General features: G+C 48.6%; 6 protein-coding genes across 6 annotated transcripts; 4 read left to right on the top strand and 2 right to left on the bottom strand.

Moving 5' to 3' along the window:
* The first annotated feature begins 82 nt into the window (after positions 1–82).
* Positions 83–1,556, top strand: B0J16DRAFT_101090 (SMAD/FHA domain-containing protein). The gene has a single exon (XM_046121273.1). It carries the CDS (start codon positions 177–179, stop codon positions 1,080–1,082), a length of 906 nt encoding a protein of 301 aa, XP_045984686.1. The 5' UTR covers positions 83–176; the 3' UTR covers positions 1,083–1,556.
* Positions 1,557–2,882: 1,326 nt separating this feature from the next.
* Positions 2,883–4,837, top strand: B0J16DRAFT_396852 (uncharacterized protein; the record flags this gene model as incomplete). Its single annotated transcript, XM_046132291.1, has 3 exons — positions 2,883–3,461; positions 3,500–3,648; positions 3,874–4,837. The coding sequence occupies 3 exons, from the start codon at positions 2,883–2,885 to the stop codon at positions 4,835–4,837; spliced, it is 1,692 nt and encodes a 563-aa protein (XP_045984685.1).
* Positions 4,838–5,372: 535 nt separating this feature from the next.
* On the bottom strand, positions 5,373–7,406 carry B0J16DRAFT_337996 (uncharacterized protein). The gene is made up of 2 exons (XM_046127410.1): positions 6,675–7,406; positions 5,373–6,626 (listed from the first exon to the last, which is right to left on the bottom strand). Exons 1-2 carry the CDS (start codon positions 7,124–7,126, stop codon positions 5,552–5,554), a joined length of 1,527 nt encoding a protein of 508 aa, XP_045984684.1. The 5' UTR covers positions 7,127–7,406; the 3' UTR covers positions 5,373–5,551.
* Positions 7,407–7,797: 391 nt separating this feature from the next.
* On the bottom strand, positions 7,798–9,210 carry B0J16DRAFT_318413 (chaperonin 10-like protein; the record flags this gene model as incomplete). The annotated part of the gene is made up of 5 exons (XM_046125444.1): positions 7,798–8,004; positions 8,059–8,527; positions 8,583–8,742; positions 8,794–8,921; positions 8,981–9,210. The coding sequence occupies 5 exons, from the start codon at positions 9,208–9,210 to the stop codon at positions 7,798–7,800; spliced, it is 1,194 nt and encodes a 397-aa protein (XP_045984683.1).
* Positions 9,211–10,325: 1,115 nt separating this feature from the next.
* B0J16DRAFT_101033 (uncharacterized protein) lies at positions 10,326–10,871 on the top strand. Its single transcript, XM_046121272.1, has one exon. It carries the CDS (start codon positions 10,396–10,398, stop codon positions 10,747–10,749), a length of 354 nt encoding a protein of 117 aa, XP_045984682.1. The 5' UTR covers positions 10,326–10,395; the 3' UTR covers positions 10,750–10,871.
* Positions 10,872–12,553: 1,682 nt separating this feature from the next.
* On the top strand, positions 12,554–17,719 carry B0J16DRAFT_337976 (uncharacterized protein). The gene has a single exon (XM_046127408.1). It carries the CDS (start codon positions 12,847–12,849, stop codon positions 17,416–17,418), a length of 4,572 nt encoding a protein of 1,523 aa, XP_045984681.1. The 5' UTR covers positions 12,554–12,846; the 3' UTR covers positions 17,419–17,719.
* The last annotated feature ends 479 nt before the right edge of the window (positions 17,720–18,198 follow it).

Genomic DNA, 18,198 nt, shown 5'->3' with positions numbered 1-18,198 from the left:
ATTCTAGCGTATAAGCCACTCACTTCATAGTTCCCACAATTCCCAGCTGTCGTGCAGATCTAATCTGTCTGAACCTAGCTTCACCATCTCCTAGCTGCGTCATCTTGCTTGCATCTTTTTTCTTCTTCTTTGCCCTTTCCTTAACAGCGCGCAATTGGTATCAACATATCGCACAAATGGCGTCGGACGAGGAACGCGGGAGTAGACATAGCCGAAGGCGCTACGATGACGAGGACAATGAACCCAGAGGCAAGGACAGAGACACCGACCGTCGATCAAAGCATTCAGACCGCGATTCCGGACGCCGAGAACGTCGCCGATCACGCGACAGACGCGACAGGAGACGATCCAGGACCCCGGAATCATCCCCACGACCAAGGTCAAGAAGCCGAGATCGGGATCGTGATAGGAACAGAGAACACAGACGTCGAAGATCACGCGACGACAAAAGTTCAAGACGAAGACCACGCGACGAAGATGACGAAGGAAATGACAAACGGATCGCAAAACGTAGCCCTGTGAGACGGGGTGGCCCCTTACCTTCCCAGGCAGACTCTTTTGCTGTTACCACCGGTGAAGAGCCCGAGAAACCAAAGGAGAAACCCAACTTCGGCAGCACCGGTGTCTTGGCCGCAGCGTCCAACTCGGTCGCACAAGCAGATGGCACAACCATTACCCTCAAGTACCACGAACCCGCCGAGGCACGTAAGCCTTCACCGCGCGACGTTTGGAAGCTATTCATTTTCAAAGGCCAAGACATTGTTGACACGATAGAGCTGAGCGCGAGGAGCTGCTGGCTTGTCGGACGAGAGATGTCAATCGTTGACCTACCGGCGGAGCACCCGAGTATCAGCAAGCAGCATGCAGTGATCCAGTTCCGTTATGTTGAGAAGAGGAACGAGTTTGGCGATAAGATTGGGAAAGTCAAGCCTTATCTTATTGATCTTGAGAGCGCAAATGGAACAAAGCTGAATGATAGCAAGATTCCGGATAGCAGATATTTGGAGCTGAGAGATAAGGATATGGTTCAGTTTGGACACAGCACGAGGGAGTACGTTATCATGCTTGCACCAAGGGACTGAGTATCTACTCGTAACAACGAGAACGAACGACACTGCGACAACTTTTACCCAGCAACAATGCATACGCAAACAGGCCCTGAAAACCAACTTACAACTTGAAAATGAGGCAACTACAAATCAGCCTTGAAGTTTCTATTACAGGCACCGAGGAGTGGCTGAGCTTTGTGACTCAAAGAAGCTTTGACTGGGGACTCATACAGAAGTCAGGTGACTCGTGAAGACGGAGTAACGAGGCTGTGATCATTGTTTCCTTCCACTGACGAGCTTATTGTCCACGGACTCACAAGCCTCCTGAAAGTCGAATCAAGGTCTGAACTTTTCTAAAGGGGTTAGCTTCCGCCTCTCATACGGTACCTGGGGCGACATTTAATCCTTCAGGGGCACCTCCTTTCACCCGCCTGTCGAAGGCCTACATATCACTCTTAAAAAGTCTTGCTTTACTTGGAAGGAGAGCAACCAGCGGAGGAATCAACTGTACAATAACACAACAGCCAGCCGGTTTGGAGTTATCGATGGCATAGCGACAATTTAATCTTTGCAATTTGGATGGCGAGTTGTTTCGTACACTTCCTTATCGTGAATCACGCATTGACAACCTAGGTTGAATAGAGTTAATTCATACACATGAGAGCAACCTATTGCCCCATTCACGGTCAGTGTTATTCATACTTTCATATGGCTATCTGCTCCAATCATTCATTTTCACGAACTTAGTTCGAAGGAGACTTTCACGTTTGGCAGTCTAGAATACTCCATCCGCACAGGGCAAAAAGTCAAAAACATACAACAGCGGGGATTCGCTGGTCGTCACCGACCCAACTACTAATCCGCCCCTTACCAGCTTATCTATGGGAGAGCGGACGGGATCCCGAGTTCTCTGGTAGGTATGGTCGTATGTGGGAGATTGTGGATGTAATTTAGTATAGAAAGCTCTTCCATGACAAATCTTCAGCACACTAGGGTGTCAGGGGTAATGTACAGATGAAAAGCGGCAGAAGTTGCGAAATGATTCGAGTAGATTAGATCCCTAAGTACTGTCAAAGGGGATTTTATTGAGTCTGACAATGGTATATATTGTTCAACTAGTCGATGGCTTCCTCAACATAGTCTACTCCCAGAAATGCATGTGCCTGTCTTCATACCTCAAACCCTGCTTTAACCAGGTGGTCTATTAAAGAAAGGCAGTCCATATAGAAAACATACAAGGCAGGACGAGGCTCAAGTTAAAATATACTTACTCGCCGCATTAGTCAGGAACAGCTCTTACGCGTCAGAATTCACGGAATAGCCTCGTTGGCTGCCTTCAGCTGGCCGCAGGGTGTCAGAAGAATTGACCATCATAAGCATAAGAGACGAAATAGTTTAGTCATCTTATGTTAGTTTAGACAGGCCTTTAGGCTACTTTATTTTGGTAGCCGAAGCCTTAGAGGACAGACATATCTTCTATTACCCACGTAGGCTGGGCACAAGACTCAGCCACCGATGCCCTGATATTATGGGCTATGTGACTCAATTATCGGTGTTTTTCGTATCTGGTGACGATATCGACGCCCGAAGGTTCATTCATGATAAAGAAGCTGCAAAATTTCCGTAGCCTCGCTGGGCAAATCGTGAATGAGCAATGGATACCAGGCAGCACGATATTCGACAGCCTTGCTTTATGAGGAAGGAGTATTTATACCTGCCCTCACCCAGACCTGCCATGATAAACCACTTGCATTCCGTTCTTTCCTTTCATCCATGTTTCAAGCAACAACAATAAAATCAGTACCAAGTCTCCCCCCTAGCTATTCATCCATCATGGTGCGCAAAGCAGCCGCTTGCCAACCATCTCAAGACAAAGACACAATGACTAACCCCTATCTCAAACAGACATCCAGTGATCGTCCTGAGATAAGTCGCTATGAGACCACATCGGTATACACTCATCCCGAAGCCAAAGTCGATATCGTCCTCGTTCACGGCCTCAATGGGCAACCGGATACGACATGGACCGCAAACAACAACGTCTTCTGGCCGCTAGACCTCTTGCCAGCGGCCCTCAAAGACTCGCACGCCAACATTATGGTGTACGGATATAACGCAGATGTCTATTCCAGTTGCAACGATCGGACGCCCAGCAGCAATTTCATACATCAGCACGCACAATCTCTCGTCACGAATCTCACATTCCATCGAAGAAGCGAAGGGACATTCAAGAACCCTATCATCTGGGTTTGTCACTCCCTAGGAGGTATTCTCGTCAAGCGAGCTCTGCTCTACTCCTCCGATACCCATGAACCTCACCTCCAAGACCTCCGATCCATTTTCGTCTCGACCTTCGGACTCATCTTCTTAGGCACGCCGCACATAGGATCGGATGCGGCATCTTGGGGTCTTGTACTACAAGCTATGGCTGACGCTGTGATCCCCAAAAGGTTCTTTACTCAGAGCCTGTTCTTCTGAGAACGCTCAAGAAGGATAACGAGACCCTTGCGAATATCAACAATCACTTTTTGGATGTTTATAAGCGTTTTGAGATCCATATGGTCCATGAAAATCAGAAAACCGATATCAAGGGCATAAAGTACGTATAGCCAACCAACCCCCTTACCTAAGGTACATCCGGATATTAGAAAGATTGGCCGCCGATAGGCTAAGGGACGAAAATTATATGCACCTTATACCAGTTTAGATGGGCTTAGGCTACTTTATTTCGTCCCTTAGGCTCTCGGCGACTCACTTTCCTGATATCCCGTTGACTCCATTCACCTTTTATTTTGTTCCAGCAGACTGACTAACAGTGTAATAGGGTTACCATTGTAGATGCGAATTCGGCCGGACCTCTATTACCGGGAGTGACCTACTACGGAATCGAAGCAACTCACTCCAACATGTGTAAGTTCGAGAGCACAAGCTCTCCAGGGTTTCGAAACATCGCCACTACGATACACCAATGGGTCAATAAGGCCCCTTATCTGGTTCAAGGAAGGTGGTTTATTGAAGAACAAGAGAGATATAATCGTGCTATCGCAAACGTCAGAGAGACTATGTCTCCATTTGCAAGTCACGCTCGGCTGCCTAAGGGGGGACGATCAAACCAACACAGTTCGAGAGTATCATACGAAGAGAATTATAACCAGTTTGCGGATCAGAATCGTGAACTTGTTCGTCACAGAGCAATACACTCCGCAACGTCCTTGAACGCAGACATGAATCAATGGGAGTCGGGTCTACCTGTCTCCAGCGACTCTATGAACAGCCTTCCACCTTTGCCTTCGTACCAACTTGTACCGTCTCATCGACAACTGCTTTCTACTGGCGAGAGCTTTTCTACAGATCTGCCGAATAGTTTCTTTGGGGGTACCCTTTGTCCTCCGTCGGCTGCTCTCGGAGGCTATAGATCACAGCTAACGTTACCCAATCCCGCCCCCAGACCAAGAACGGCAAGCCCACGTACGCCTGCCTTTCAACGGGTTGGCTACGTGCCCCCAGTTGCAGCTGGTGCATCTGACAAGGTCGCTTCTGATTATTCAGCCTGGCAATTGCAACAAGAACAAGAGAACTACCAAGGGATTTCTCAACCAGAGGTCCTCTATCCTCCGATACAAGACATTCCCGCTGCGAGCACAGGAATGACGAGATCAGGGTCTGGAAGCTTTCAATTCGACGTGCGCCCTTTCCAGGCAGGACAGTCGCAGCCCGCACACCTTCAGACTTTGTATCCTTCGGAGATCGAGTCACCATCCCCTGAGAACAAGGATGACGGGACATAAGGACGGGGAGGATGAACAGTCGGCTTTCAGCACAGGGCAGGAACTTTCAGAGTAGCAGTCAGGCCATTAGAGAAGGGCCGTGTATTAGTATTTCTTCGTTTGCTTGCTTCCGTACAAAGAAATCTTGTGGAGGCTTATAGAATAGTTTCAGTCTTAGATTGGCGTTTAAGATACCAACAATTGATATTGCATCGTGGCATTTGTCGACTTATCTCTGTGACTTCTTCGCGGAGTGACAAAGACTTGAACCCAAAAGGTTTGAAGCCAACACAAAAGCCACCTAAGATTCTAACATCGGGAACCCCTATTTGCGTGTTGCTGTGCCTGCATTTTCAACGTCACGCATGAAATGTTTTTCGGTCAGTATGCGAATATGTCGGAACTAGAACATTCTCTCACCAGGTAGTCGTTAAAGAAATCCATCGTGCATGAGAACTTGAATCATATTTATGGCTTCTTCTGAGGCACAGTAATAAACGTTCAAACCTACTTCACAAAGGTTAATAAGAGGCACATGATACCATTAGGGGGTGGCTACAAATCAGGTATTACACCTTCACATTCATCTTCATACCAGGCTTCCTTGCATATGGGCCACAACAGTTGTGAATGTTTGTAACTTGGCCATGATAATCATCTAATTCATTAACTTCCAATCGCTAGAACCAGACTCCCACTACCGCATAATGCATTATTCAACCCAAGCCTTGTACTTTATAGAGTAGCAGTCCTAGGAACACCGTTCTCATTGACCAACATCGGTGGTATCTCCACAGGGCTTCTTCCATTTCTGTAGCTCCATAGACGACTAACGTCCTTTACCCTGATATTCTGGTCATCGCTCGCCTCCTTAAGTTTCTTAGAGATCCCGTGGACTTCAATAGCAGCGGCGGCATCGCCGGAACCGAATCCCTGTGTTCCAGCCCATGATATCTCGAATGCCTCTCTTGCACTTGCCGATGCGCTGCCTTCTTCGCCTGCTTTGATGACTTCTTCCATGAACTCGTTATCTTCGTCCGCGCCGGTATACTCCCCAGTTTCTGCATCTTGCTTCAGTGGGAACATGGCGTTAAGGTAGTGCTGGTTCATTTGATGTCCTCCATGACGACCATCTGCTCGCGCAAATAGTCTTCCCTGGAAGCGCGGTAGTTCTCGCGATTCCATCTTGTTGGTGGCGAAGTGAAGGATACCCCAGATGGCGACGAAGTCTGTGCTGTTCGCGTAATGCTCGACATGCTTAATGCACCTATCTTTGGCCGCGGAAATAGACCGTGTCGACACGCCAGAAGATTCTTTTCTCACAGGGTTGCGGGTCTTGATGTTCACATCAACCTTAGTATCTATGGGGCTACCGGAAGGGGAGTCGAAACTGGATTCTGTTAGGATTGTGCTCATCGCAGAGAGAGGATTGAGGCGAGACAGAGTCTGTGAAGATCTATGGCGGTGGGGGTTGTTGAAGTGATTGGCTGCGTTGCCAAAGGTGTAGACCTCCAGTTTGGACATGAGATCCTGAGGTAGTTCCTGGAGTAGCCAGTCGAGAACGAGTCCACCCTCGATTCCTCCTTGGGAGTGTAGGATAAACACCACTTTAGATTTGCTCTCGTCGTATAGGATGTCTTTAAGGAGTCTAAAGCAAATTCTGACATCTCCAGTTGCGTAGCCAAAGTTCCTCTGGATCAAGCATTCTACCACGTCGAATATTATTCCTGAAGTTTGGTTGTGAATGCCTAGAATGGGTCGTCCAAAAGTCAATGCTAGTCGGTTCAAGTTTGACTGCATCCAGTGTTGTCTGTGAAATGTCAGCAATGGTGTTCTTTGGGGATATCATGTAACATACCCAACAGCAACGCCGTTCAAGAAAACCCACTGCTCGTGAGCGTGTTCAGGCAGTTCCTTGGCATACTTTTCTTCCGAAGTATAGGTTTCCTGCTTTCCATTGAGCAGCTTGCAGAGCAACCAGTTCAAGGTCATAAAGCCAGCAATACCCGTCCCAGCCAACCATACTGGTAATACGATAGCGAACGGTAAAGCGAGAATGAATCCGAGTTGCAGAATGATTAGAACCACGTGTACAACGATACAGAAGATGTTCTGAGATGAAGGGTAAAGTTCATCAAATCCCTTGGTAGCCAAAGGATATATGGGCCATACGACCCAAGGTAGAGCCCATACGTATATGAAGAAGTAGTAGATGTCTTTGGCAAGAAGCTTGAAGGGAGGGTCGGTGTGAGAGTAGTCGATGACAGAGTCCTCGCCTATTTGGGAGCGATAGTACTGAGTTGCGCCCATGTTTGGTGAGTATTCAGTCCGTTATCATTCGTATTTCAAGTAGAGACGAGGGAATAAGTTGGTGATGTAGGATTTAGGCCGTTATATTCGAGACTTGAGACCTGACGTCTACTGTCGCGTGATGGAAAGAGAAAACGATAGTTCCTTCAGATTCATGCGGCAAGGCTACCTTTTGTCGATTGTCCGATCGCACTTATAGAGTGCTCAGCCCTTTTTCAACCCATCTTGGACACCCATAGGTAGGCATAATCCAGGCAACCCCATACCAATGCCAGGTCAGATGCCCCCCTGGAAGATGAAGAATGCGACGTCATCACACCAACTTCTGACCGGGATCATTGAGGCTTAGTGGGCTGGGCATAATATGCATAGCGATCGATGGTGACTTGAATGGAAGCCAAGACGGAAGAATATGCGGAATATCTTGGGTTGATGAAATAGTTATTCATACACTTGCGATTATAATAAACGCTGTTGATTTCTAAAAGATCTTGACGGTAGAAACCGTGGGCAGTGGAGTGAAACTGTTTCAGCGCCTTTGCCGCTGATGTAACTAGATCTCCACTAACACGACCCCTGTATCATGGGACGGGAGCAACCGTTCAGGTGCCGCAGGGTAGTCACACGGCATAAAACACCTCGAGAATAAGCAATCCATATCAATTTATCTCCTAGAAGAAAGTTGTTTCCGTTTCATCCACAATCTGCACTTTGATAGATCCATTCTTAGGGTCTGCCGACAGAGTCAAGCCTTCAAGTGCCTGCTCCAAAGGAAAGACATGGGTTACCAGTTTCCTTACATCAACAAGACCCCCTTCGATGCATGCGATACCCGCAGGCCACGTATCTTTGTATCGGTTGATAAATCGAAGCTGGATCTGTAGGTGGACTCTATTAGTGTCGTGTATATCTCTAAAAGGTTGAATACATACCTCAGCCAGAGACAGGTGCATAAAAGGCAGGTTGTTCATAATGGATCGTCCAACACCAACAACCATAAGAACACCGCCACGACGAACCATAAAAGCAGCCGAACAGACACTGCTTTCAATGCCTGTGCACTCGTATACAACCCTTGGCTGAACATACTCCGTTTCTCCAAACAATTTTCTTACAGCCTTTGCGTTCTCCTCGTTACTTTTTGTAGTGTCGACTTGGTAGGGTTTCACTGTAGGAACCAGCTCTTTCGCAAATGCCAGTCGCTTAGGCTCCACGTCGGTGATAACAAGAGGATGAGCACCTGAAGCTCGTGCCGAGGCGAGAGCAAGAAGACCGATGGGGCCGGCACCGCAAATAACAGCGGGTGTTCCGATGGTGATGGAGGCAGAGTTAATGCCGTGAAGAACAACACTTAGAGGTTCCAGAAGGGCGCCCTCAGCAAAGGAAACGCTGTCAGGAAGTCTTTGCAACGTCAGTCTGATGATACTATATGTACTCTGGAAGGAAGCATTCTCACTTGTGAAGCCATTTGGCAGGATGGACTTTGTATCGCTGTAGAGTCCCAGCATATGGGTAAACACCCGAAAACTCAACATCTTCGCAAAGGTTGTATCTGCCATCTTTGCAGAGGAAACAATGACTGCAAGGAACGCCCGGTTCGACGGCCACTCGATCGCCTAAATATCCACATTAGCACATGGCTTCCAAAATGTTAGTAGTTTACCTACCGGGCTTGAAGTTATCGACACCCTCGCCAACTCGAATCACTACACCAGCAGCTTCATGTCCAATGATACAATCGCCCTCGAAAACCAAAGTTCCAATACGTCCTGTCTTCCAAAAGTGAACATCCGACCTAGTCAATCATTAGAATTAATCAGGTCTCTCAACAGTCAAGACTGGTTCGTGACTTACCCGCAGATACCAGTGGCTTTGATATGAAGAAGCACTTCACCAGCCTGAGGTGCATATACTGGCGCATCGACTCTCTTCAAGTTGTGGTCGGCTGTTACTTGCAGAGACGGATTTGGTAAGGGAGCTTGGATGATTTGAGCATTGTCGGGAGAAGCGCTGGGTATGATCTTGTGTTCTTGTGTGTGTTTTGAGTTATCTGTCAATGGTTGAGAGGCTGCAATGGAGCACATTGTGAACCGAGTATCAGATTCTTGGGGCTTTTGTAATTAACTATAAGGCGAATGCTAGAGATGAAAGACGAGGAATGAGTAGAAGGGAACCCTACCCTCACAAACTCCCCCATAGCGATGCTGCCCTCGCATCAGCTGTTCTGGGGGGCATGGTGACGCTTAGCATTGCTTGTTCGAGAGTTGATGCCCTCTTCCCCACACCATGCTTTAGTAGAAGTGATGCTTAGAGTTGCCCTTTCTGGAAGGATCGTTAATTCAGAGTTGGCTGCAGCGAGATGTCTACAGACAGGATGGCTTATATTACCGTTCCAAGAGGAATCAAGAAGCAACCAAACAGCACCATAACCCTGTTTGCTGATATGTCTGGGCTGTTCTGTTGCTCACTCATTCCCGAATCTAGCTTCAGATTTACAATACCCCCACTGTAACCCCATATTCCACCCCGCAAGAGTAGTCCAGCAGCATGGGGCCCAACCGCTTCGAATTTCCTGCTTTGGGGATTTTCCACTGCAAAATCAATATATTAGTCGTGACCGCCACGAGAGACCGAGAACGTGATCTTTGGAGAGAACAGAAAGCCAGTTGAACCAGCCATGATGAGTGAGAGAGGTAAGAACCGGAAGAATAGAGGAACGAGGTCGTGATCTGCCCGGACAACGATCTCGACACAACTTGATGGGCACCGATGTCAGTTGCCTCTCAGCAATTGACAAACTCAGTCCCAACTAAGCAAATCGTCTAAATCGGGAAGATAGAACTCGATGTCATGTCTTGTATCATCTGAGTAACGGAACTTTTCTTGCTCAAATTTGAAGAAAAAGGACAGTACCTGCCTGCATTCATAGTTATTTTCAAAAGATATGTTGGCCAGGTGCTACCACCAACGCCTGCCCCATCATTCTTTATGCGGGGTCAACAGCAGGAGCGTGTGGATGGATGAGCTCCTTCCTTTTCTCTTGTTTTCTTTTTCCCCTTCTCCTTATTATGAAGATATCAAATTTGATCATCTATCATGATCAGCATTCGCATCGCAATAAAGACATGGCATTGGTGGGTTGACGAGAATTTCTAGCGTCAAATATGGGCAGAATCCAACATTTCGGTAAGGAGCATCATCTCCTGACTTATCATATTGCAAAACCGTTGCTTTTTTTTCTTGAGGCTTTCATGACTCTGCCAAATTAGATGTGGATAGGGCAATATCGATGCCTACTATGTTTTCCAGTAGTCCGGTCGAGGATTATCGCAAGCCTATTATCACTCTTAGTGTGTATCAATATGAGCCGGATTCCTTGTGCACTCTTGGCAACTATCGATCTATCCTTAAACAATATGAGAGTTAACCATGCGGTAACGTATTTCTGCAGGCTTTCGAGAACAATTACAAGCCCTAGGAAGTCTCTGTTGAAGAGAAATAATTGCTTATTCATTGTTTGTTCAGAAATGGAGGTTCGCCGATGTCTTACCCACCCACATCTTGAATATGTCTCATGTACCTTGCAGCTGCAACAAACCAACGGTGAAACATGTCCACTCTGAGGGAGAACCAAGATGCAGATTATCGGAGCTAGTCCTCTGTTTTTGGAAGATATCGAAGAAGATTAGTTATGCGCTTTGATTGTCGTTTTTGCGTTTCAACTCGTCAGATCAACAGTGATCAACAGTCATGGCTCGATCTAAGCTAGAACATCAATGAAGGGTCTTTGATGGAACAAGTCCGTGGGCAGCCGGGCTTCTTTAGTCTATCCGCATCTTTGTTTACAAGAGTTTGGAGCGACTACATATGAACAGGACTATGTACATAGTAAGTTATGTATACAATTTTAGTATCGTACTGTGGCAGACTCCCTCGGGGAAGAAGCCATCCGTGATCAATGGCATGAACATTGAATGCAACAAAGACGTCGGTCTGTCCACATGGCCTCACCAGGGGTCAACCGTCAGCCATGTTCCATTGACGCTGATCTGGAACGTCGTTCCTGAAATCCCTGCCTTTCCCCCTTTCACTGATGATTTAGGCAATCCTACCGAAGCGGAAACAGTGGCCGCGGCATATGAAGATGCTCACGCGTAGTCAAGTAGACAGGCATTAGACAGGTAGAGCTAGGCAATACAGGGAATAGGGAAAAGGGGCTTCCCTGCGGCTTCAGGGTCCAGCGGTTCTTGCACTCGCCGCAACGTCCAGCCCGCTGGGACAAATAGTCGAAAGCTCCAGGATAAGAAAAATACAAAAACTTCGAGAAGCTGAAAAGCGAGAGAGGCTTGTGGAAAGCCTGTTTTGTTGGTTCGATCTGGTAGGGTTTTAACTTTCCAGGCCATGCAACTGGCTTCGCCCACTGACTCGGTAACGTCCAGGGCTGGTTCTTTTGAATTTTTCTTTGCTTCTGTCTCGATGATTGACATTAACTGGTCGCCCAACGAGGTATGGTTCAAAGCATTTGGCCTTCTTCAAGTCTAGGTCGGGCGGGCTTTAGCGCACATCATTATCATAGTGCTTTGACGGTCTCGGGTTGGCGTTTTCAATTTCTGGACTGTACAAGGATTCATTGAGCGTTTTGTCTTGCTGCAGTTTGCTAGAAACATTCTGTAGCATCTCGCACCACTGGTCGCTTTGGGAGATTCAACTTCAGGTGGAGGTGGTGATGATATCCACTGACCTCAGTCAGGTACCTGGTAAAGGAACAGGCACTAGAAAGAGCCGAAGTAATGGAGTACGAGTACAACACAAACATGCGGGCACGTACTTGAACGGCGCTTCTTGGAGGAGGAGGAGAAGAAGGAGGACCTATGTATGATCTATCGTAAAGGCTGAAATCTAGTCTTGTTTCTCAAAAATACTGTCAGTGTAACTGTAACCCTGGACGGATACGTTCATGTGCATACCCATCCACTCAAACGTTTCAGCAACATTCTTGTTCTTGTTCTCTCATCTTTGGTACCATATTTCACTTCTCAGTTCGTACTAGGTACTTCCTAGCGTTCCCAAATTCGATTGATGGATGGTTGTTAATTAACCCCAGCGTCTTAGGTTCCCCCTGCATCATATCCCTGTTGCCCCCTCCTTAGAGCCGGTCCACCATTAGAATTGGGAACTGGAAGGACATTTTGCAGCGAATAGGACCCCTGATATCGATGGGACCAAGCTTGACGGGATGAATTGTTCTACCCAGATACATCTGCGTTGTTCTATACGTATAGTAGCCCGTGCTGTACATACCTCTGCTCTGTGCTGTTCTGGTGCTAGTGTTAGTGTTAGGTAGACTGAAATTCCTCCAGACGCCGTCGAGAAAACGAAATTCTTAGCATCAGCCAACTTTGTCACGTCACAATTCCTCCCGTCAACCAACAGAGTACCAGTACCTGCTACCTACTCAGTACCTGGGCAGTAGTCAAAGCCAACCCCGACTTAACCGCCAACTGGTCCAATCCTTCGCGCGTGGCTTTTTTTCGACCCATGCGGAAAGCCGGCTTCCTTTTGCTAAGTTAACTCTAACTAGCCTTGGCTTGGTGAGAGTAGGTTGGTGCAGAACGGTACGGTACGGTAAAGTGCCGTGCGCGCGGTAGGCCAAGAAGAGACACACCAGACCTAAGAGCTGAACAAAAGCCTTTTCTTAACTCGGCCCCCATCTTGACAAGATGCTTTCACCTTCATTCCCGTCTGCGTCCCCTTCTCCGAACGACAATGCCCGTCGTAAGACCCGACGTCGGCCCCATACCGAACTGAATATCAACACAAACACTTCCTCCCTTGCCTCTCCGTCGCACAGGGAAAGGGACGGCATTCCACAGCCGCGCACGCCGCCGCCTCACGATTCAGAATACCGAAGATCTAAGTCAAATTCAAGACCAAAGAATACCAACAGCCGGGCGCCTAGCAGGCCACCCACCTCCAACGTTTACGCGCATGAGTCGTTTCTAGAGAACGCTACTCCCGTCGAGGACGATATGGCCGACCGCCTACCACCGACTAACAACAACCGCGATTCTCACGACTTGTCGCTCTCTCCACGAAACGTTACCCGAGACTCTCTTGTGGCTAATATGCTCATGTCCCTTGACCAATTTTCTATGGCACAGTTGAGCGACAAGTACGGCCCATCATCATCCAATCCCGGATCGCGTTCACATACCTTTGACGAGACCTCATCTCAGAATATCGCCGCCGAGCAAACCAGAAGCTGGGTAGCCTCCAATTCTGTCGCAGCCCCATCCCGATCCAACGGGCACCAATACTCCTACAGCTCGGACCTCGAGGGCGCAGACGATTCCAGTCGCATATCTAGTCGTGGCCGACGAAGCAACAGCGGTTCCAATTTTCAATCCAGCTATCCACGTCTTAATAGTGTACGCGAGGGTCACAGAGCAGGCTCATCGAGAGCCATGCATTCAAGAGGGGGCAAACCGGGCAGCAAAAGCAGCAGTACAGCTAGTGTCGATGCTGGATACGCCCAGGTGTTAGGGAGTCAACGTTACGGACGTGGGTTTGGGCGGTCAGCAAGCTTTGACTATGGACCTCAACAGCAATCCTCCACAGCGCCAGCCCCAGTTGTCGAACCGTCACCGTTTCGAGTTGAGTTTCTGAATAGTTACATTGACGACGATGAGTACGATGCCGCCCCGACCCCCAATGTCCCGGGCGGCCCACGCCGGCAACCGTCGATCCCTACGATGTCTAAATCCGCGTCTATCCCACCACCGCTGCCACCAACCCCTCTCGAGCCTCCTACTCTTGATCATAAACGAAGCAGCCGGTCTCTGAAGAGCTCATCGGGACGCAAAGCTGCTGCTTCTCGGGAACCAGCACCCGCCATGCCAGCATTGGACCTTGATTCGGCACCTGCACCCAACGTCGGCTATGGTAAATCCAAGGAGGCCGTGCACAGCGGCCCAACGCCAACATCACATGCAGCTGCACCCGCCAAAGAGCGCCCAGGGTTTTTCAGAAGAGTGTTTGGCTCCTCGCGTAACAACTCACATAATAGCAACGAATCAGCAAATACCCCAGCACCCCAGCCGACTCCTACTGTAGATACCACCAAGGTGGCTGGTAACGCCTCGACGCCACCATCTCGAGATACATCTTCATCACATTCTCATCATCCTGCCTTACAAAAGAAGCCATCTTCTTTCTTCCGACGACGTAAGAAGTCTGTCACTGAAGACACTCCTCCAATTCCAGCAATGCCTACGCCGCCTATCCCCACAGCTACACCCAACTTGGCACCACAGGATAGAGATTTAAACTTCCCGCCGAACCCAAGTCCTGTCAGCAGTTTACGCAAGGTTATGAATCCGTATCTTCGAACTGGCCAGGGTGCACCCGGTACTTCTGGCTCTCAAGGGCCATCTCCATCTCCCCTTGCCGATATCTCTAATATGACACCGGAACGAGATGATAGGGCAATGGACCAAGATGAGTATAAGAGGGAGTTTTCACCTGATTATTCGCCAAGTCCCAATGCTAGAATTAGAGCCGTCAAATCCGAGTCCAACGATCAACTTTCGAAACGGCATCTGGCTGACGGCACGCCTTCCCGTCCACCACCTGAGAGGCCTACTAAAGCCTTTGAATCACGGAATAACTCTTTCCTCAATCTTGATGGGGGTAGTGATATCGAGGATGAGCATGGTATAACAGGCCTCAAGTTTTCTAGCATATCCAAAACCAAACCAAAGCTGTCTGAAAGAAAGTCTCAGCGACCAGAACAGTCTGACTCGGAGGATGAACCAGACCGCCCCAACCTGGCTCTGCCTATCGAAGGAGCTCGTGCCTCTAGTCCGGGATCAGCTTCAACTGGGACAGATTATAAGTCTGCTCTCAGTGCTCCTCCCAGCGTGAGAATTGAAAGCTCAGCAGATCCCAGTCCCAAGGTCCTTGGCAGTTTTGATTCGATCAAGAACAAGGGCATTGACGAGCCTGAGTTTGTCATTGGTGACCCAACTGAAGATGATCGCCAGAAAGCACAGAAGATCTACGATGGCAATGAGGACTTTATCCAGAAGGAGAAAGCTGCTTCATTCATGGGCGAAGAAGGCCCGATCCGACAACGGACACTCCAAGCCTACATGGAGTTGTATGACTTTACCAGTCAGAGCATTGTTCAAGCGTTGCGGCAAGTGTGTGAACGATTGGTTTTTCGAGCAGAGACCCAGCAAGTCGATCGTATTTTGGTGGCCTTTTCCAAGAGATGGTGTGACTGCAACCCCAACCACGGGTTCAAGGCAACGGATGTCATCCACACTATTTGCTACTCGATTATGCTTCTCAACACTGATCTTCACTTGGCCGATATTGAGCACAAGATGACCCGTAGCCAATTCATCAAGAACACCATGGCAACCATCTTGCAGGCCGTTGACGAATCAGCGCCTGATGCTTTCCAACGTTCGAGTATTCTTCCAGATAAGAACGGCTTCTCAAATGGAGACAATCAACCCACCGAACAAGAGAAGAAGTCTTTCAGAAACTCTTTCAGGCCACCGGCTCGTGCTGACTCCGGTACTTTGCCTGGAGAAGGCATCGAAGATTGTGGGCCCTTGGTCAAGTCACGCTTTAGCGGAACCAGAAAGGCTTGGGAGGAACAGATAGAGACTGTTCTCAAAGGCATCTACAACTCTATCAGAGATGAACGGCTGCCATTGTTCGGTGCTGAATCTGAAAAGAACGCCACCTTACAGCCTTCCAATAGTGGAGGGGGTCTTTCTGTAATGGGAATGCTCAAGAGAACTCCGAGTGTCCTTAGCAAGGCTCCCTCGGAGAGCCAATTGTCTGTTCGTGGTCGTATCAACGAGAATGGCAAAGCCAACTCGGCTAGATGGGCTTCAAAGAGTCGATCACGCGCTGGTATGAGTCGTAACGGCTTCTCTTCCAGCCGAACTAGTTTCGACGACGGAAATTCGTTGTGGAGTCCCACAGGCTCCTCAGCTACATGGAGCCGCTACTCCCTAGGCAGGACCCAAACATCCGTATCCCAGGATTCTTTCGGCTCAGCTCTTCGTGGCGATTACCAACAATCAATTGGTTTTGCTAACGCGCTGAGCCAGGCTATCATCCGAGATGAGGAAGTTTATGGGGATGGAGCTCCCTCCATCATGAGCTCGGATCTTCCCGCCACGCAGCTCCTCGAAGATGAGTCGCTCGAACTTGCCGGACCTCCATGGGTTAAGGAAGGAATGGTAACCCACAAGCATCATCTGGATGGCGTGGACAAGAAGGCCAAAGCCAGGAACTGGTCAGAGGTCTTTGCTGTGATCCAGAAGGGACAGCTAAATCTGTTCTCCTTCCAACCAAACAAATCTGTTCGCGCGAAGAACCGTGGCAGAAATCCCCGCGGAGGACCCGTTCTTGTTGGTGGTGGCAATTGGCAAGACAACGCAACGAATCTGGGCTGTTATAACCTTCGACAGACTCTCGCGTCCACCCTCCCACCACCTGGCTACTCAAGAGCTCGACCACATGTGTGGGCTTTGAGCCTCCCTAATGGCGCGGTTCACCTGTTCCAAGTGGGCACACCCGAGATTTGCAAGGAATTTGTTACTACTGCAAACTATTGGAGTGCTCGATTGAGTACCCATCCATTGACTGGTGGTATAAGTAACATCGAGTATGGATGGAGCGAGGCCATCGTCAATAACGCATTGGTATCGGCCATCAACGAGACAGCACCAGGCAAAACCTCACGCCCCGGAAGCAGCGCAGCACACCACCGAAAATCGAGTGCTAACAGTGGAAGCTTCCGAGGATCAAGCTTCGATCATGTCGCAGGTGCTTTCACCAACAACAGTGGGCGTGGCAAGCTGCCAGGCGATCGTATCCACATTGCGGAATGGGCGCCCCCTACTCAGAGCATGCGTCCCAGCAATCAACCAGAAGCTGAACAACTTCAGACTTTGGATGCATACGTCAAGGGAATTGAGGCAGAGCTTCAATCGCATAACCGACTCCGCAGCCCCATGCTTCTGGCATTTACCCCTAGAGGCAGCAATGCCGTGAAGGCCATGGCCAACTGGGAGCGCAAGAGCGCATATCTACTCCGCGAAATCGTCAAGTTCACAACATATGTGGATTGCCTTCAGCAAGCTGAGTCAAGGAAGCAAGAGATTTACCATGAGAGGGACCTAGCGCAACGAGCTGCGCGGGGTGAACTCAGCGATGGCGACATGGACGTCAGCAGCGACGATGAAGGAGATATAACACTGAGACCCTAAGAGGTCCATGTACGAACAAGCATACATACGCATGAGCCTTTTCTTAACGTACGCTGCATATTGGGCATTGGCGTTCTTATTTTGATTTTAACCATTTTTCCTCACGCACCCTAATACCCAGACGTTGCGGTTCATGAACAATATTGGCTTTTAAGGTGTACAAAAACATGAGACAGGATTGGGGCTGATAGGGAAGACGAGCAAGGCGTTTGATTAATGCCACAGTGTTTGGATGTATACATTAATATTCTTCTTTGTAATGATATTGCGATGATATATGAATATATCACTGAATATGAGGATGGCACTTTTAATGCGTAGTATTGTAATGAAGTTTGCGGTGATTGAAGGTGTCAAGCCAGGACGCCACGTAAAAGTAACAAGCTAAACTTCTAACTTGGAACTTTCGTTATTCCTCGACTTCACGTTTGGTGGTAAAGTTGCAGCAGTTTCAGCAATCGGCTTTGGCGGTGGGACAGCCTCTCTGGCGCACGTCTGGACGTGAACTCGGATCCCCCTGCCTGCGAGAGATCCGAATGTAAATCCATGATGCCGCATGCTGTTAGCATCAACACAGACGTATGTGAAGGCTATCTGGTATCTCGAGGAGATTCTGTTTCATTGCAGATGCTTATGTACCGGTTCCAACTCGACTTCGGTGTGTTTTCTAAGCATGCGCGCGCATGGTTAGCGGGAATCATTGTGAAAACGAGGGGATGTGAATGCATTAATAACTCGAGGAAGAGCTTAAACCATGCCTATAGACTACGTAGAGCGAGG

The sequence above is a fragment of the Fusarium flagelliforme genome (assembly GCF_020744385.1).
Source record: "Fusarium flagelliforme strain FIESC 12 MPI-CAGE-AA-0113 chromosome Unknown B0J16scaffold_3, whole genome shotgun sequence".
Classification (NCBI taxonomy): Eukaryota; Fungi; Ascomycota; class Sordariomycetes; order Hypocreales; family Nectriaceae; genus Fusarium; species Fusarium flagelliforme.
Note: the sequence above shows the minus strand (reverse complement) of the source record. Positions and strands in the feature narration are given on the sequence as shown.